Genomic DNA, 21385 nt, shown 5'->3' on the forward strand with positions numbered 1-21385 from the left:
TCGTTCACAAAGTTGGGCCGCGCTACCTGTCTCACAAAAAGTTCACATTCATATTTACTTCATGTATGAGAAAAAGAGGGATACTTTCTAACGATTGAAGGAGTCGTGTTTTGATATAATTTGGAATTTAATGCAATTGCATCGACGGCTACTTGTCTCAGATGAATTATTTGTTACTGTGTGTTATTTGGACAACTGAAAATAAAATGTCGGATAATGTCCCAAAATGGTATTAAATTGGATAAAAAAAAATTCATATACCCCATTATATAAAAACAAATAAAATAAAATAAAATAAAATGTTGGATAAAAGTACAAACACAGAAATAATGTAAGCGCATAAAAATACAGTCAAGACGATTGAAGTCAAGCTCAACATAGCTACATCAAGTACTGTCGAAGAAACTGACAACAAAAAACACGCAACCACACGCAAATGCTACTCAAAGCCAACTTAAGGGGCATTCTTGAGTCAATACCCGAACCACCGCCCACCACGGCCTACCAAGCAAGAAAGCAAGACGATGGTAGAGCCTGCAGGTGTTTCGACACTTGGTTCGTTCTTGACTCGATCAACCCCCCTAAATCGTGACCGGAGGATATACACATTTTAAACACCACACCGAATTAACGAAGTTCACATCGGAATCAAGGCTCGCATTGAAGGGAAGCCTTGATTTTCTGCACTGTGCACGATATGAGATTATTGACGGTCTCCACGGACTCAAGGGTGAGCTTGGACGAGGGGAGGCTATTCACCAAGATTTGAAATGCCACGGTCAGAAGTGACCCGTTCACTCTACCGGCTACGATGGCGAACCCAGAGGGAAGCAGCGCCACGTAAGCAGGATCTCCACCGTTGAGCACCACGTGCATTGCCGGGTTGTCCACTGGCGCGTACACCACAAGCGACCCCGCTGCGTCTATGCATGTCTCCTGGAGTATCAACATGTTGCTCTGGTCTGCGTTTATTGCCTGAGTGGAAATTACAGAAAACCCCTTCAGTATTACGCAGAGCTTTGTCACGGGAGTCAACTCAACAGTTGACTTTTACTTCATTGACGTCGGCGAAGGCGTTGACATTTGTTTGACAAAAAATCTACTTCTCTAATATATTATTTGTAAAGAAACTGAATTTAATACGTAGACACAAGGTGTAATAAAATATTTAACAACGTAATTCTTTTGACCGATCATGGTAATATATCCACTAAATTCTGAATATAATATTAAAACAAACCACCCAAAAAGTTGTTATTTTTAGATCAAGTTTGGGGGACTTACACTTGCACGTAGAAGGGAAACGCAGTTGCCATGATCCTGTCCTTTGGCAATGTGCGCCATTTCTTGCATTGGTCCACCATTTGAGAGGATATCCCACTCGCACCTAAACCCTACATTTCTAAGGAAATCGAACAGTCTCTGAGGCGACACCGGCAGCCACACGGAAGTCGAGGCACTAAGCACGATACCAGGTGGCTCACCAGGGTCATCGATGCTCTTCCGAGTCATGACTCGGACATCTTCGCCCACACTGTCAGTACGTAGTTTGTTCCATTTGTGAACTGTGGAAGCGCACACACCAGCGCAGAAGTTGGTGGTCATGCGCTGTGCTAGCTTCAGCATGCTCCTCCGCCCCGCACCACTTACTGCTGCATGTGGAATTAATGTCACATTCATTACAAGAAACATGTTAGGCCGTTGTACAAGATAATCTTAAAAAACAAGTACGTGGTTTCCAAATTATCTAATAATATAAAATATAAATAATCGGTTGACTTTAATAATTTTGGTAATATTAATATAGGCTTTTATAATTTGGTTTTAAAAATAAAAGTTAAAGAAATGAGATTATCATAAAGATATGATGATTAAAAAGTATTTTGTTTTGATAATTTTCTAAATAAGAACAATCAATTACAGAGTAAAAGTTTAGCTTCTTTCAAATCTGTATCTTACTTTTATATCGCAATAAATATTTGATAGAAATTTATCGTGCCAGCTTACCAGCTTGATCCCTAGAGGGAGCGGCGGAAGACATGAGGATGGCGAGACACTCGCATTGGCGTTGCAGGGTGGCGACCCAACGTTGCGAACCAAAGCCCATCCCGGCGCTGATGAAAGTCCGATAAAGCTGGTGAACAGCGCTCTCATCATATTCAGTATGCTCCACCCATGTAACCTACACAATAGCAAGCCATTAATCTACTACGCTTAATTTCTTGAAACATAAATAAACTGACTTGGCATGAGTGGCATTATTTTATTTTTAACTGTCACAATCCCAAGAATCACAATATAAAACGAGAAATTATAAATAAAAACTTTATATTTTTTTCTTTTCGCTGGATGCAAATGCAACTGTCCCGTCCCGCCTCTAGTTGTAACTAATTGGGTCCACCAATACATATAACAGAAGCCTATATGTAGATAGGGTACACAAAATTATGACAAATTTAGAGGCACGAGGCTGAGAGATCCGGACAAGGGTTTGATTGATTAGAGAAACAAGTACATTACGGAGCTGGAAACAGGTAATAGACAGTTCCATAAATAAATTATTACAGCCTTTAATACAAAATCATATGATATTAATGTAACCCAAGACGTAAAAATAGCAGGAGGCTTATATTATTTATCAACTATTGTTTATATCAAGTGTTGGGATTTACCTCAATTATCCCATGTGGATCTACTTCATTTTAATATAATCTTACGAGAGCCCAGGTCAAAAATAATCATTAAACTAACTAGATTAAACAAACAATAGTCATGCCACAAGGGAAACATCTCATTGTATTTAACTTTGACCTAAACATGGGAGCTAAATACACACACCATTAAGATTTGACGAGTCAAGCTATTCGTGAGTAAAAGTCGTTATTTCTTGAATCTCAAATAACAATGAAGACATGGTCTCTTGAATCAAGAAAATGCACGATTTGTTAATGGGGGTAGAGGTATTCAAAATTTATTGTTCTCAACTAAGTCCCAAAGGTGCAGTTGTTTCAACAAACTTATTTAACACAATAAGGTGAGAGGTACCAACCTATGTGAGGCTCAATAAATGTCAAGATAACAAGTATTGAGCTGTGTGCAATAAGTAACAAGCCAACAAAATAAGCCATACATGCATGTACTAGGAGAAAGAAATAATTACCTTAGAATAGCCATTGGGCATATCCTGCACCACACATCCAGAGGGAAGTCTCCGGCAGTTCTGCATCTGCGAATTTTCTCCGACGGTGTCGATCGAAACATCAACAACCGCCCACACACCCTCGGCGTGTTGCTTGCAGAACCGAAGAAAGTTGACCTCTCGAACCGGAACTAATGGTGACAGAACTTGGACTTCAGCTTGCATCTAATACATAATAATGAAGTAACAAAATTTCAAGAATCAGTCATTCGGATGCACAAAGGAAGCATAAAAATGGTGTGCCAACCAGAATGAACGTTACCAGTTGAAGAGCACCGTTCCTTGTTCCGCCCATACCGTTTGATATAACATCCAACGTCGTGGTCCTGGCGACTATACAAGGAAACATCTCTGCCCATTTGTTCTATCAGATATGAGGAAACCTCAATTACTCACAAATCGAGAAACATGAACCATATATCATAACATCATCGTAAAGAAAAAGTTTTCAACTCCAAAAAATTACATCGGTTACTTTCAAGCTAAGTGATGCATTATGGACATTTTAACAAGAGTGCTCACCGAGTCCATTAACGTCTCAACTAGAGCCAAACTGTTTATGATCACCAAACCGGTCTCCCTCGAGGCCTCAGATACAAAACCAGTCGGTTTCATGCCAATGCAAGGAGTAAAAGTTCTTAAATATTCCTCATGATTGAGCACTTCCCTCCCACCTTCCAATGTTCTAACCCAAAGGGGCTCATCTGATTGAGCCTTTTTCACCAATTCATCCATAGCAGCCAAAGCAAGCTCCAAGTACATTGATCTCTCCAAAGATCTTTCGATTGGGGCAACATTCATACTTGCTTTAGCTGAAGGCACTGAAGGGAAAGGGTTCGAAATCCCAACACAAAAATCAGGGGAGCCTAATGGTAGCGACGAAGGCACGGCATTTAAGACACCAAAACCATTGTTCCCAACTCCAAGTTCCAAACTAGAATTAGGCATTGGCGGCACCATGGACACAGTCATAGAAGAAATGGGACGGCCTAAAAACTTTCCGGCAAGCACACATACACGATCCAGTTCATCCTTTAGCCTAGCATTTTCGATTCTGAGGTGTTGCTCCTCCAGGGATATGTCACCAATTATAGCCGGACCGCCACAGTTGGTGCACATTGGGTTTCTCATTGCGTCCCTTATCGACATGTTTTCGGCGCGGAGCTTGTCGTTCTCTTGCCTGAGCAGCGAATTGTCATGGCGTTCGAGTTGTGTCTGGTCGAATCAAGAACTCAAATTTCAATCAAACCTAATTGGAAACAAAGAGACTCCAAAAAATACACATCGAATTAAAGAGGCGAAGAGGCTTTTCCTGATACCTTCATTTGAGTTCTTCTATTCTGAAACCAAAACTTGACTTGTCTAGAATCCAAGCAAAGCCGTTTGCTGAGCTCCGTTCTTTGCTTTTCATCAGGGTGAGGACACTCCTTGAAGAGACTGAAGAGACATCCGAAAACAAAAGATCAATAAAAAATACATACAAAAGCAACATCAAAAGCGATAAATAATCGATACCCCTCAAGTTCTTGGATTTGCTGAGGAGTGTGTCGGTGGTATCTTTTCTTCCTCGGCGGTTTGTCCGCGGCATCTTGTTCATCTCCGGAGGCTCCCTCCATATTATCACTCCCAGATCTACTTTCGTGCTCTTCATCTCTAATTTTCCTGACATTACCAAATTCAAAAGTTTCCCCCATTCTCGCCACCGCTCCTTGACTAGCTCCGGCACCTGTTTCCTGCCCAACAAAAACAATAGCCCAGGCCAAGAAAACCATTAAAAAGATATAAAACCTTCCCCACTAGTATATACAATTACATAAACGAAAAAAGAGTGTACAAGGGCTAGAGAGAGGCCGGCAGAATTGAACACTGGCTTGGCGGGGAGAGAATGAGACAGAAGGCGGGGCTGAGCAACGGCACCAGTGGGCATGCTGTTGATATTGCTTGTTAAAGTGATGGTTTTAATATTGGTGCTGTCGCTATAGGGTATGTCCGCTGCAATTCTTGCACCGCCACCACCACAAGAATTGTTATCGAGAAAATCTCCAAAATTCATGAATTAATACGCGCTTTAATTAGTCTCTTTTCTTTTTTATTCCCCTCACTCACTCTTTCTAGTTTTGGCTCTTGCCTTTTCACCTCCCTATATTCCTTCTGGAGTGGCTCTTCACTTCTCTCACCACAAGATTCAGAAGCAGCATTAAAACTACCGAGAAACTTGGTATATCAGGCGGCAGGACTTCAGTTGTTCCAAACGTAATTAATACAATGTTTTATTTTTCAAAATCAAACACCAAAAACACGAGAAATCTGCTTGGACAATAATCACAAGCAGAAGAGGGACAAAAAAGAGATGAAAAATAAAGGAGAGGTAGAGGAGACACAAGGCCTAAATCCAAATGTCTCCAACTCCCTCTCTCATAAAATCAAGCCTTCTGCTTTGATATGAACCAAAAAAACTGAGAGAAAGAGAGACAAAAAAAGGCAAGCGAAAAAACTTTCTGTTTCGTCGCTTACCCCTTCCTTCTCTATCCCCTCCCTCTTCTCCCCCAACCCAAATCTCTCAAAAAATCCAAACTTTTTTAAGAGAAAAACGGGGGGTCCCTTTGCCTCAAGAAAACCCTAGTCTGGAGGACCTCTCTTTCTTTTCTATTCATTCATATATCTGCATGCTTGACTTGCAAAAAGATAGTTGTCATGTCCTAAAAAAGCAGAAAAACAAAAGAAATAGAGAGAAAAAACCGTGAATGGCTAAAAAGGTTCGTATAATTTCCTCGCTGAGAGAGGAGAGAGGGGGAAAACGCCAACAAAAAAAGCAAGAAAATTGAAGAAAACGAAGATAATACCGCTACACTATGTGGAGTATTCGAAGTCCACATATACATGCGCCTAAAAACGCAGAGAAAAAGGCGCAGTTGACTCTCTCGCATACAGACAGTAGAAATGGACTTTTCTGATTTCTCTCCTTTGAAAAAAATTTTCTTTGTCCCCTTTTGAGTACCTCTTTACGTTGTAAAACAGTAAAAGTACGCGAAATTGAACAAGATATTTTATTTTTACAGTTTGTCCAGGCTTCAAAATGTTGTGTAAATTTCGTCCTTCGTCCCCCTTCCCCACTCATACGCATTTAGTGCACCTGTTTGGCCCACGGATTTATTACAGACAGATAACAATATTGCACAACATTTTGAAGCCTAGACAAACTATAAAAACAAAAATATAAGATAGATATATGTGTGTGTATATATATATATGTATATGTGTAGTTTAATTTTATTAAAAATGACTGGAGTAATATATGCACGTAAATTTGTGGAGCAAAAACAATTGGTTTTATTATTAAATTAAAGACTATAAAATAGAATGTTTTTTCCATAACTAATGATTTTTGGAAGTAATTTAGAGTCTATTTGTGAAGTTTTTATTGTTTGTGGAGAATTTATCCCTGGGATAAAATGTATACAATTGTGAAATAATTTGATTTTTTGGATCCATTTTTATGGTTGAAAATTGAAATTAGGGCTAGTCTGGGTGAGATACACTTGACAATTAAGTGTATATAAAAATCTGTTTCGCTCTTGGTTTATCGCTACCTTCTTTCGAACAAATGTTTTACCTTTTTTTCCCCACCAGCTTTCTTACTCAGTGCTGATATGATTGTAGTAGTATAGAAGTGAACGGTTCCACAATTCTATCAACAAAATCATATATAATAAAATTTATAAATGATTCCAAAATAATAAGCTAGTATATATATGCTAATTATATATTCGAATCGAATGAATCCCAATCGAATGAATCCCAATCATAGATACATATAGTGTAAACATTTGATATAGTAAAGGTATTACTCCATGATAGGACTTACTGATCGTTATAAAATCAGTTGTTTTCACAAAATCTATAACTCGAGTAAATAAGCATAGTTAATGAACTAAATCAATCCAGAACCGATCTGAATTCTGTCCGATTATGCCTACACAGTTCTATCAACAATACCATAATTAATAAATGATCCCATATTAATAAGGTGTTGTGTGTGTGTGTGCGCGCGCGCGCGCGTATTATATATTCGAATCCCGATCATAGATACATATGTTGTGAATAGTTGACTTTTGTAACTGTTGTAAAATCGGATCTGTAATGTGGGTAATATTTCAACGACAGGATCTCACTAACCGTTATAAAATCAATTGATCTCCTCAAATATATAACCCATGTAAATAAGCATGGTTAACAGATTGAACCAATACGCAATCGATCTGAATTCAGACCGATCACGGTTCCACAATTCTATCTGTAATGATGGTAATATCCCCACGTCAAGATCTCACTAACCGTTACAAAATCAATCGATCTCCGCTAAATCTGTAGGTCATGTAAATAAACATGGGTAACGGATTGAATCAATACGAAAATGATCCGAATTCGGTTCAATAATTCTATCAACAATACCATAATTAAATTTATCAGTGATTCCAAATTAACAAACTAGTATATATATGCTAATTATATATTCGAATCGAATCTCGATCATAGATACACGTGTTGTAAATAGTTGAATTCAATTACAGTTTATAAAATCACATTTGTAGTGATGGTAACACCCTCACAACATGATCCCTCTAACATTTATAAATCACTTGATCTCTTCTAAATCTATATTAATTAACGTAAATAAACATCGTTAACATATTGAATCAATCTGAAATCGATCCGCATGCCCAATTCAACCTGAAACCTATATAATTGGTTATGAGTTGAATCAAATTCAACATCAATAATAAATTGTATTATATTAAATTGCTTCAAAATGAATCAGAACTATGTTAATCTGGTATCAAAACTGGTTCCGGATCGATTTCACATAGTTATATTAGATGACATGTGTACTTTCTTTTTCTCATGGGGGGTAATGCCCTCTAGTCTTCCTAAAAATGTTAAAAACATATGGATTAAGTTCCAACAGGCTAATCCACATTTTGATGGAATGACCGCCATGATCCAATTCGCTATAAATTATAATGTTCCCTGGATTATAAGATGGGAATATGGACTTCAAGACATGAATAAAGAGAAGTTTGAAATTAATTTTTCCTCTACTATCTTAATCAGAAAAATTTTAATAAAATGGTGGGGCAAAGAGGACTTTTTCGGAGAAGGAAAAGTCTATGATAGACAGGGGGTAATAGCTCTTGGACCGGCCAGAGAAACTATGAGAAAAATGAATCATGATACCCCAACTCAGACCACATTATTCAAAGAACTTTTCCAACATTTGGATAAAGATACCATTACTTCTATGTTTTCAGAAGTATTCGGTGAAAAATCAAATTTATCTACACAAGCATCTTCCTCCTCAAAAGGAAAAGAGAAAATGGAAGAAGACACAACTATGACAGAAAATGATGATCAAGATCAAGATGCCCAGGACCCATATGATTGGGATGATCTTTTCGCATTACTAAATGCATAAGCCAGTAGAGAATGAGCTGGATATCACCACCGATTAAAAGTCTTTTGTCAAAAAGGTTTATATTATTGGGTTACATTATTGTGTTTGTAACCTTATCTTTTATTGTAAGTGTCTTTATTGTATTTGTTTAATAGTGGGTGTACTGTTTGCTTTTTATGTCTATAAGAGGAGTGGTTGCCCTCTGTGAACCACACACCGAAAACCCTTTAGCTTCTCTCTAAATAAAAGAAGTTTGCGAGCAATCTCTTAATCTCTTCAAGTTCTAGTTTCATCTTTCCGATTCCAGAATTTCAATATGTAAGTATATGTCTTACGATTACATTTATGATCCTCCCTTCGATTATATCATGCCATCTGCAAATTATTTTATAATTTAAAAAAAGAAAATTAAATTAATAAAAACTCAAATTGAAGTTCTTGAAAATCGTTTAAAAGATCCAGAAGTAAATCCTGTTTATAAACAGTGGTTTGTTTATCCACATCTGGAAAGATCCAGAATTACCTTAAAAGCTTACGAAAAACAGAGCTCACAGTTAGCTGCTTAAAGGAGAAGATTTGAAGATCTCCTGTTAAACTTTAAATTAAGGTTGATTAGTTATAATAAGCCTTAAAGGCTACTTTGTGCTTCGTTGTAGTTATAATAAGCCTTAAAGGCTACTTTGTGTTTCATTGTAGTGGTATCAGAGCCATTGTAATTGAAGAAATTATTCTATAAAGATTTTATTTTTATTATAGATATGAATTTCTTTATTCTGCAAAGAAATTAGTAGTTATACCCGGGAGAAATCCTTAAGTCAGGTTCCGTAAATCCTGTAAGGCCAAAGAGCAAGGTAGGTGTAAATCCTTGACAGTATCTACTAAAATTCTGATGGATAAATTAATAAGATCTTTTACTAATAATAAATCTTCAAGTAGTAATACTAAAAAATAAAAATAAAAAATTGATTATTTCCGAAAATTTCGAAAAAAATATTCAAACTGGAAAATACCAGCATCTTCTAATATGAAGATTTATAGATCTAATGGATTTAATTTTAAATCTGATTATATAATTAAAACTATAGAAGAAGCGATTCCTTTAAAAGGAGGATACGACTCATTTAGTCTATTATCTCAAAATCTTGTTAATATTCACAAGCAATCTTACAAATTTATGCATCTGGAAATGATACAAGTAGGTTTAAAACCTCTTACCAGATTAGGCTTAAATACTTCAGCTTTAATCCTAGTGCGAGATCAAAGACATAATAAATTCGAAGATTCCTTATAAGGAATAATAGAGTCCTCATTATGCGAAGGACCAATACATTTTAGTTGTTTTTCTAATTTTCCGATTTCTCTTTCTGATCCAAATATCATGAAAGCCCTCACTCTAAATATAAAGACTGAAGGTTTTGACATAATAGATGGTACAGAAAATGTTGTTCTATTATATAGAATTTGTTATAAAGTTATGAATTCAACAATATCTAATTTTAGAATCAATACTAATCAAATTAGTTCAAAAAGAGGAGAAACTACTCTTTTTATAAATGATATTACTAAAAGCAATATCATGATTCCTAGAACAATTAATTGGAGTCAAGTTACTTTACCAGAAATCTGGAAAATGGAGAATATAGCTCATTCTCTAAAAGAAGAATCTAGAAAACTAGAAAGTATAATTCAATATGTTGATGGAGATGTTGAAATAAAATTTTCATCACAAAGACATCTACGAATTAAACTTCCTGAAGAAAGTAGAAATTTTACTTCTTCTATATCTGATTTTGAAAAAATTAGTATATCTGATATTCAAAAGACAAATGATAATGTTTCTCATCCTGAATACAAAGTTGATATTCCTCAATCAAGTACTTCTCGATTTCAACAAAGTTATTCTGTTAATAATAGAAAATCTAACTCTCCTACTTTTTCTGATATGGGATATAATGTTATGATTATTAATAATAACGATTCTATTCAGAAAAGTTTAGAAAAGATTAAAAATCTAAATAAGAAAAAATGGTTTTTAAGTTGTTTAAATTCAAAACAACAAACTTTATATTCTTCAAGATATTTAGATTGGGTTAAAGAAACTAACTCAAATTTAGATATTTTCAAATGGTTAGAAAATTTATATTTTCCAGTAAGAAATAAAATATTTTCAAATTTTACAGATGAGTCTTTCATAAACACTCTTGAATCAACATATAAATTATATGTTCATGAAACTGGAGAAGAATATTTTGATATTCATCCTCCATTCACTACTTTACAAATTAAAAAAGGTAATAAAGAAATTTACGCTGCTCCTATAAAATCAGAACTAGGACAGAGTAATTTTGATCATATAATTCAACATAATAATTTTACTAATCTTACTTTACTTTTAATATACAAATACAAATTACTTTTTATCTTTCGGTAATATGAACGTGCCGATGAAAATGAAACCACCCCGAATAAGAACCGAAGAAAACGGCCGTATCTATGAATAGGTCCTAATTGGGCTGCGCATTAGGTTTACTGGGACTAACATTTTACCCAACCTAAGGTGAGCTAACACTGCACGTTAGGACATAGACTAATTCGATTTTTTGTTAGTTAATTAACTAATTAATTTACTATAAATCACATGCTAAATTTTTATTACAAAAAATAGTTAAATAAACTGAATAATTGCATAAAGATGTTTATTTTTATTATTTCAAATTGCATAAATATATTGTTCCAAAATAAATGGTGATTCTATGTTATATTCTAAAAAAACTATTTTTATGCAATCAAAGCATATAATCATATCACATATAAATTTTTTATGTTGAACTAATTAAACTATTTTTCTAGAAAGAATTGAATTAAAATTAAATCAAACTTCATTAAAGTGATGTTAAGCAGCATGCGATTAGTAGGGACGTAGATATGGGTTGAGTCTGTTGGGTTGATCAACCCTGCCAAATAATTTAAGTGAATTGTGTTGAAATTTTACTAATTTATTTAAAGACGAGCCTAAACAGGCCGACCCATGTGGGTTGCAGGTTGATCCACCAGCTAAGAAGGAAAAAAAAGATATATATGTTTTTTTTGGTAGTAAAAGTTGTGAATTCATTGTATTTATTACTTTGGCTAACAAGTAGAATTATAAAATCAAGAACTACATTTATTAAGGTTTTTATAGAAAATTTTATTTTAAAATGATCAGATTCAATGAATTATACACATGCTGGCCGCTTAACCTGCAGCCCGCATTGGGTTGAATTGGACTGAGGATTTCTCAACCTGTCAAGACGGCTTGCCTGGGCGGCCAGCCCGCCAAATTATGATTTTGTTGAGCCGGCCGGCCCACCCACCACGAGTTGCCCCGTCAGATAATTAGTCACACAGAAAAAGAAGTAATATAATATAGTTTCTAGCTAAAATTAAGAGATCATGCATTAAAAGATGTTCTATAACATTTAATAATAGTTATACAATCCCCTAGTTAATTAGTACCTTAACGCAAAATATTTATAACTAGTTTTTTTTATATTACAACTACAAATATTAATATCCAATTAAATGTATCGATTTAATACATTTTTATCGGTTATATATTTAATACTTACAAGTTAAATGCATGATTTGTATTGTTGGTTTTAAATTATTTGACTCGATATTTTTAATTATTTTTCAGCTTTCATTTCTTGCACCATTAGTACACTCACTTGATCATATTAATTACTCGATAAAATTCAAATGATTGAAAACTTCCAGATTTAAGATCCTATAAATTAAAACTTATTAATGTCCCATAAATAATCCCGAATTAATTAAGATTCGATATATGTAAAATATTAAAAATAATATATACAGTAACTTTTGCGATTAATGAATTATAATTTATTAACTAGAGCTTATCGACAACTCTCTTAATATATGACCTAATGCAATAGCTTGATTCGTAAAAAAAATTAATGTTCTAATATTGTTTTCTAAATAGCATTTCGTAATTTATTTAACTTACAATAAAAATATGAAATATTATTAAAAATAAATCTAAAAAGTGTTTGCAAATTGTATATTTAAAACGCAATTGCGCGACAATATATATAAATTTTTTTAGAGATGTATTTCTTTGGCATAGGAAATTGCATTTTTGGTATTTTATGTTCGTTTTTTTTTTTTGGTGATTTTAAGAATCTGTATTATCAAATTTCAGTTTTAACCTTATATCTTATTATTATTATTTTTGGCTATTTTAGCCCATTTTCATTGGAAGCATTTGTGTCATATAAACACCACGTCAGAAGAGAACTAAAATTGAAAAAAATAAAATAAAGACAATGGACTAAGACTGAACTTGACAACATAAAAAACCAAAATCACAAATAGAAAACGTACATGACAAAAATGCAATTTTCTTACTTTTGGCATACTTAAAATTTTAATGCGTACACGTTGAAGACTTATGACTTGTTCGATTGATGTCTAAGTTAATTCCGCACTACTTTTCAAACCGTTGATTATTTATCTAAATTTTGGTCTAAATTCAATCAATTTACATGACCTTATCGATCACTGAAGTGTACAACTCCAGTTAATATAAAGATTATTTGTCTGCTTTTTTTTTTTTTTTTTTTTTTTTNTTTTTTTTTTTTTTTTTTTTTTTTTTTTTTTTTTTTAATTTGTTTACTTGCAATCTAATATATTATGAGCGTAGAAAATTCATTTTTTTAATATACAAAAATACTTACATATCAAAACTTTAAAAAATTCCTCATTTGATTAACATTACTCATTCTTACAATTTTTGGAGTGCCCAAGTTTCTTCAACTAATTAATACCCAAGTTAGTGGTTGCTGTCAACCCCATTTCCCCGGAAGTTTCATGTATTGATTTAAAAGTGCTTGAGAGTAAACCCTAATCAATAATTCTGTATGCATTGACTAGATGAGATAGTTTTATATCGGGAAAACAATTTTTTTCTCTATATTATCTCGTTCAATTTGGTGCTTTTCGTTTATTAAGTTTTCAAAGTTTGTTTTTGATACATTATCTTTTAATTTTCAACTATTTTGATCCAATTGCTTACGTGACAGTGTAAAATAGACGAAAGTTAAAAGGATTTCAAATTGTTATTGCGATTTTCAAATGCATCGATTATGTTTCGATGGAAAATATTTGATTCAGAATAAATGATTTGATTTGAGTAATTGATTTGAACAAGAGATTTTAAATTAAAAGAGACTATGTTGGATAAAAAGAAATCCTTTACAACTAGTACTACTAAACTGAAAAGTGATGGATTTAAAACTCCCTCGACTAAATATAGGCAAATAGCCATGATTTATTGAAATCCATTATTTCAAATGAAAGCTTATTTCTTCGGCCTATTATATTGTACACTATTAGGATGACATATATACTTGAGACTAGGGGTGTTCAAACTTCGGATAAACCGAAAAAACCGAAAATCCAAATCGAAAAAACCGAACACCGAACCGAAAGCCGAATTTTGTAATCCGGATATAAATGTTAAAACCGAAGTTCATTTGGTTCGGTTTCGGATTATATATGTCAAAACCGAACAAACCGAAAAAACCGAAATTTCATTAAATTAATAAATTTTTTATATTTTTATTTATATTATATATTTTGATATGATATTTAGTGAATGAAAAACTATTTTGAACAAATTTTAGTTAATTGTTGTTTGTTTAATTAATTTAGACATTATATTTAAATATTTTACTAAGAAAACATGCAGAAAGTTAACATATTATATTTTACAATATATTTATATTATTAATTTAAATAATTATACCAAAACCGAATTAACCGACCGAAATAACCGAACCGTTTTGGTAGAAAACCGAACCGAACCGAAGAAAAATGGTTCGGATATCGGATTATATATTTCTAAAACCGAAAACCGAAAAAAAAAACAGAAAACCGAACCGAACCGACCGATGAACACCCCTACTTTCTACAAATCGATTTTTTTTTAAAAATAATTTGAAATGGTAACTAACGACCACAAAAGCTAATTAATGCATGAATCATGTGGCAAGACATACGTTTTAGCCGCACGCATAATTATTTATGAATATATATCAAGAGAACCATATGTGTATATATACATATAGAATACGCCGAAACACGCCATAAACGATCGAGAATCATCCTTATTTGAGATCCAAAAATCCAATAATTAAACTGAACTTGGTTTTAAGTTAGAACCAAATAATTTAGCTCCATTTGCGATTTAAAGAACATGGTTCAAATCGTTCGAAAGCGAACGGATCGGATTGAACCATACCGAATTGAAATCACAAATAACGTACGAACGACTCTAGTTTTTACACTAAATGACGTTGTTTTAATTCCATTCCTATGGATGTATCATGCATGCTGACTTTAATAGATATTTTAACTTTGGTTGGACTTAATTATAAACGACATAATATAATAAAAATTAATTATTTACAATCGGCTTCGTCTTTGATTTATCTTATTGTATAATGGAAAATTGACTAATTTTTTTTTATTGAGATTTGAGAAGAAAAAGAGGAGCAGTCGTAGTTCAATTTTGGGTTAAAAAGATAAATAATTCAATAATTTAAAAACCCAAATCTCCACCAGATAGAAACTATGTATATTGTATTTGTAGTACACCTTGGCTTATAAATTCCTCGTGAAACTTTACTCCTTTCTGTGCTATAATAAACTCTCACTAATCTGCATCTTAACAACCTAATAAATTGTATAAACTTCTATCGTATTCGGTTCCTGATTATAAGTAGCAATCTTTGTGGGATTTCTTGCGGCCTCGTAGAATATACGTAGTCGTACGTTTTCGAGATTTTGTATGAATGGGTTCGTTGTTGCTTCCATTAATATTAGTTATTCTTGTCATGCTACCTCTTCGTGCTGCACGAAGTTCCAGTAACAGCGGCGCAGTTGATTTTCAAGTCGGTGCTATTCTTGATTCTAATTCTCCCGTGGGGCGTATAGGTAGGAGCTGCCTATCCATGGCTTTTGCAGACTTTTATTCGGTTCATAAAGACTATAAAACTAGGCTGGTTCTCCATTTCAGAGATTCAAATGAAAGTGTCGTTGGTGCAGCTGCTGCTGGTAAGTTTTTATAGTCAAACCTATTTTTTTGAGTCATCATTTTAGAATACATCTCGAATATATATGTTGTACTAGGGATGACTGGCCATGGTGTGGCAGCTTGTTTTCTCGGATCTCAACTCAACGATCATATATATGGTTACAAACAATTTCGCGCATTTAGAACAAATCTGAGTATCTAACTAATGCGTTTCTCTATTTTTATGCGCTATTCCCTTCTCAGCTCTTGATCTTCTGCAACATGTTAGCGTGGATGCCATTATTGGTCCTCAAAAATCGGCACAGGTCAACTTTGTGATGAATCTAGGAGAAAGAGCCCATGTACCGCTCATTTCTTTTACTGCAACGAGCCCTTCTCTTGTTCCGCGAGCTCCTTTTTTGGTTCAGACATCACAAAGCGATGCTTATCAAGTCCAGGCTATTGCTTCGATCATTGAGGCCTTTAAATGGAACCAAGTTGTCGTTATTAATGAAGACACGGATTATGGTAATGACATTGTCCCTCATCTGTCCAATGCTTTAAACGATGTCAATGCTCGAATTTTATATCGAAGCGTGGTTCCAGAATCAGCGTCCGATGATTTCATAAGCGAATAACTGTACAAAATGATGGGTATGCATACTCGAGTGTTCGTGGTGCACGCGTCTCAGCCACTTGGAATAAGGCTGTTTCTAAAGTTAAGAGAATTAGGAATGATCAGTCCTGGATATGCTTGGATTATCACGAGTGGACTAACGGAACTATTTCATTTGATGGATTTCGAAGTTGTTGATTCCATGCAAGGTTTTCTTGGGGTTAAACCTTTAGTACTCCCCAATTCGGATTTGAAAGTCGCTGAGACAAGTATATTTGGTCTTTGGGCGTATGATACTTTGTGGGCTCTAGCTATTGCAGCGGAAAGCGTTGGAAGCTCAAAACAAAATCTGGTTAAGAACAAAAACCATGACAATGCTGCTAATCCATTTGCTTTTGAAAGTTCGAACACGGGTCCTAAACTTCTCGAAGCATTGTTAGAAACAAGGTTTACTGGTCTTGCTGGAGAGTTTAAGCTCGTAAAGAGACAGTTGGAACCGACAACGTATCAGATAGTTAATTTTGATGGCAATCATGAGAGACAGGTAGCCACCTGGAAACCATCTGTTGAAAATCATAAGAAAGGAAACTTGAATAAAACCAATTCTAACTTTACTTCAAAGGTAAAGTTCAGAAGTACTATCATATGGCCTGGGAATTTAACGGTTGCTCCGAAGGGATGGCAAATCCCAGTAAGTGGCAAACACCTGCGAGTCGGGGTGCCGCAAAAACCAGGATTTAACGAATTCTTGAGAGTGGAAAACGATCCTACAACTAATGCAGTGCAAGTTAGCGGATACTATAAACACGTGTTTGAGTCTGTCATGGCCGCGTTACCATATGCTGTAATTCTTGAATATATCCCCTACCGATTCTTCAATACAAATGGTTCAGCAGCCGAGAATTATGACGATCTCGTGTATCAAGTATATTTACAGGTGATTTTTGTCCTAAACTTTGAGTTTTCTACTAAGAATTGTAATTATTGTACTCAAGGTTTCGTTTCATCTTTGTTTTTTCTTTTTTCCGGGGATGATAGGAAAAATTCGACGCTGCCTTGGGGGATATTACAATTACTTATAACCGATCATTATATGCAGCATTCACCATGCCATATGCAGAAGGAGGAGTGAATTGTGTAGTCCCGATTATGTATGAAGATCAGAATAACGAGTTTACCATTTTTAAGCTTCTGAGTAAACAATTGTGGATAACCGCTGCTGTCTTTTATCTTTCTAATGCTCTGGCCATTTGGATCCTTGGAAGCAGGATTGTCTCTGACGCCAGGGAATCACCTGGTCAGCATCCTGGCATGATTTGCTACTTCCCATGTTTTCCTGGTGAAATATTTCCCTCTTTTTTAACATTGTCCTTGGTCTAATTTCTCAATTCTTTCACGTGATGATGGGTTTATTGCGAATGTAGGACAAGGACTCGATGCCAATTTACTTTGTCTGATTTTGGTGGCATGGTCTTCTGTATCGAGCCTGCTGAGCTCGACTTTTACCGCCAGCTTATCATCAACACTAGTCGCACAGAAGCTTCGACCTACTGTGCCAGATGTGAATCCACTTATAGCGAAGGGATACCCCGTTGGGTGCCAAGAAGGGTCGTTTGTGCTTGGTTTGTTGAAAAATTTAGGCTTCCACGAATCAAATATAAGGAATTATAGTTCTATAGATGACGTTAATTTATCATTGGGAAGTAAAAATCGAAGCATATCAGCATATTGTGATGTTGTGCCCCACATTAGGTTCTTGTTGTTGAAATACTGTGGCAGATACATGACGATTGAGCCAACTTATCGAACCGAAGGCTTCGGTTTTGTAAGCATCTCTGGCTCAAGAAGATTCGTTTAGAGTTTGCATCAACATATTGTTCACATCTTGTTTTTGTTTGTCATGGGCAGGCGTTTCCCATTGGTTCCCCCTTAGTTTCTGATGTCTCGCGTGCCATAATTCAATTGACAGAAAATGGGACCATTCGGGATATCGAGAAAAACTTGACTGGTAATGCAAGATGTTCTGATCCAGATACTAGCCCCCCCGCCCCAACTACAATCACAGCGAAAACCTTTGCGGTGCCTTTTGTTTTCTCAGGTTTTGTTACATTGGCATGCCTGCTAGTTTCAGAACTCGTGAATCTACAACATAAGAAGGGAGTTTTGCTTCAGAAGATGTCAGGTTTTAAGGCTAATGTCAACTCAAGAATTCATGCATTTCACTTTGCTCTGAAGCGAAGCAACTCTAAACTTGTTCCAATACTGCAAAATCAAGAGGTTGCACTTCAAGTTGTTAACGAAGATGGTGTTTGTGCCATAAAAAGTGCTGCTCATCCATAATCTTCACCAATTTCTTGTATTACTCAAAAGAAAGTTTCCTTTTCGCTAATGCACGAAGAAAGTGAAGGAAACAACAATATTCGTGTACTGAAACTAGCTTTTATTCCTGAAGCTATGAAACATATAAACAACATCACTCGAATAAAATGGCCTAGATATATTGTCCTGTCTAGTTGTTAAGCAAACAATGGCCTAGATTGTCCTGTCTAGCTGTTTATGCGGCAGAAAGCTCAAACCTTGACATTTAGGCCACTGCATAACTAAAAGATAGAAGTTGTGTCGTTATCATCACCAATTACTTCGTACATATATAACAGTAAGTGCTTGGTTATATTAATCTTTACACCAAAAATCTTTACACAAATCTATATATAGCAATATGCATGGGGAATCAGCATGCTGCCCATCTTATGTCGCAAAATACGAATGAAACTTTATTTATTTTTTCCAAGTTGAGTTAATCTTATAGATTATGTATGATTCATTACACAATGTATATAACATGTCTGAGACCTATTTTATCATTATATAATAGGTAAATCCATTTGTTCTTATTCAATCTTTCCTTGCTATATACAATGGGCTCTATTAACAATTTAGATGCCCATTTTCTGTAACTCAACCACATTCTAGATGCCTCCTCTCATGCAAGTGGCTTAATAGTTTCTTTTTTTTATTTAAATTTTATAAAAACTCATGTAAGGTTGTCTCGTGATCAATTTTATGAAACAGATCGTCGACCTCAATCAACTCATGAAAAAGTAACTTATATTTTTCATGACAAAAGTACAACTTTCATGATACGTATGAATCATGTTCTTCCGTTTCATAGGTACAGTCTATGAGACTGCTTCCTATTCTTTAAATTTTTGAATAAATGGCTTTAATAGTTGAGATGAGAACTAAGACCGAGGCAATGGCATCGGAGACCGACTCTGAATCCTATCCAAAAGTCTTAATTAACTTGTTAGAAATCTTGACTGGCTTAAGCACTCATGAAAGCAACTTTCGAATCCCGGCCAGATGAGAACTAAGCATCGGAGACCGACTCTGAATCCTATCCAAAAGTCTTTAACTTGTTAGAAATCTTGACTGGCTTAAGCACTGAAAGCAACTTTCAAATCCCAATTTATTGTAAGGAGGAAACTACAAATTACGCGCTTAAAATTGCTGATAGATACGCCTAATTTCTTGTGATGGAGCAGAATCAATAAGTTTCAAAGTTGTGGTTTTTTTTAATTAATTTGATTTATATTAAAATTGAGATGATATCGTAATCATAGAATTAGCGAGTGACTTCAATTTAAGATAAGCAATATTCCAGAAAATAATTTAAAAGTGGCGGTCACATGAGACACCAGAATTAATTAATGACACACATCTCATATAATAGATAATAGATAATTGGAAAGAAGGATTATTCTTGCAAGACAAAAATTTGTGTGAGACGGTCTCACGAGTCGTATTTGTGAGACGGATCTCTTATTTGGGTCATCCATGAAAAATGATTACTTTTTATGCTAATATTATTACTTTTTATTGTGAATATGAGTAGGGTTGACTCGTCACATGAGAGTCACTTTTCTTGCAATTGTGATATGTTGCTGCCAATCCCAATTGCTGGGAAGTTTCTTATCTTTTAAAATATTTTGATTTGATTAATTGATATCTTAATTGCCGTCAACGTCATTTTCTCAACTTGGGGTGTAGTTTGACTAGGGTTAGGGTTGACTTTAACTAAGCTTAATGTGTGTATATATATAATTGTGTATTTTAGGAATTTTATTCATTGTCTATATTTTTATACATAGATTTATATGAGTTTTAAATAATCTAATATTTGAATTTATTTTATATCTATATGATTATCTTAATTTATATATTTACTCAATCTAATTCTACATTTTGTATGTATTTGTGTTGATCTAATTATATTTACATAAATATTTTGAATAAACTAAAAATATATAAATATTAAATAATAAACAAATTAAGAGATGGTTATTAAAGTAAAAAAAAATATTTAAATGAATAATGTCATCTATACTTTCAGTTTATTTACTTTTCACATTAATATGCAACAATTGAGATTATTTTAAAATTATTTTCACAAATATTCAAGCAAAATATCTTCGTCTAATTGTTATGCTTCGGGTTCAGGTCTGTATAAGAACGAATGCACAACAGTATTCAAGTTAGTTTTATAAATAGTTTAACTCAATTGTTATAGGATCGGAGTCAAATACCCGATAAAGTCATCCGGTGAGATGGTTTATCTTGCCACAAAGTCAGAATTATATCTAAAAGAAATTTAAAGTAAAAGAAACCAATTATTAAACTCTACGGAAATCGAACTCCGATGACCCAGAAAACTAAATAAACCAATTATAAAATTATTTTCCGTTATATTTCCTATTTTAGGAGCTAGGTTTTTATCCTTGTTGAGAAGTGACGGAATTATAAAAATATAAATAATTTACGCGTATTCAACGTTTGATTCTTCTTAATTTTATTTAGACAGACCGACCGAACCAAATTTAATAATTTGCTTTTATATGCCGTGAGATCCAAGCAGATAATATCAAATTAAAATGGATGTCTAACATAGTTGAATCAATCCCCCTTGGCTCGTTAAATAAATTTATAAGTCGTGGACGTGACATAGGTAGCTACTTTAAAATTTCACCAATTGGAATTCTAAAT

The 21385-nt window shown here is 34.3% G+C and overlaps 1 protein-coding gene and 1 pseudogene across 2 annotated transcripts; one reads left to right on the forward strand and one right to left on the reverse strand.

The window, feature by feature from the left end:
* Positions 1 to 277: 277 nt before the first annotated feature.
* On the reverse strand, positions 278 to 6065 carry LOC140957168 (homeobox-leucine zipper protein ANTHOCYANINLESS 2-like). 2 transcript variants are annotated; one of them, XM_073414299.1, is made up of 9 exons: positions 5034 to 6065; positions 4715 to 4932; positions 4519 to 4636; positions 3722 to 4414; positions 3462 to 3563; positions 3161 to 3364; positions 2008 to 2182; positions 1285 to 1649; positions 278 to 975 (listed from the first exon to the last, which is right to left on the reverse strand). In XM_073414299.1, the coding sequence occupies exons 1-9, from the start codon at positions 5250 to 5252 to the stop codon at positions 649 to 651; spliced, it is 2421 nt and encodes an 806-aa protein (XP_073270400.1). In that variant the 5' UTR covers positions 5253 to 6065; the 3' UTR covers positions 278 to 648. The 2 variants fall into 2 exon arrangements, with proteins under 2 accessions (XP_073270400.1, XP_073270399.1); XM_073414298.1 differs by having other exon boundaries at positions 1285 to 1652; positions 5034 to 6060.
* A 9313-nt stretch (positions 6066 to 15378) lies between these two features.
* LOC140957228 (glutamate receptor 2.3-like) lies at positions 15379 to 18787 on the forward strand (annotated as a pseudogene).
* The last annotated feature ends 2598 nt before the right edge of the window (positions 18788 to 21385 follow it).

Source organism: Primulina huaijiensis, chromosome 14, assembly GCF_012295235.1.
Source record: "Primulina huaijiensis isolate GDHJ02 chromosome 14, ASM1229523v2, whole genome shotgun sequence".
In the NCBI taxonomy this organism is placed as follows: domain Eukaryota; kingdom Viridiplantae; phylum Streptophyta; class Magnoliopsida; order Lamiales; family Gesneriaceae; genus Primulina; species Primulina huaijiensis.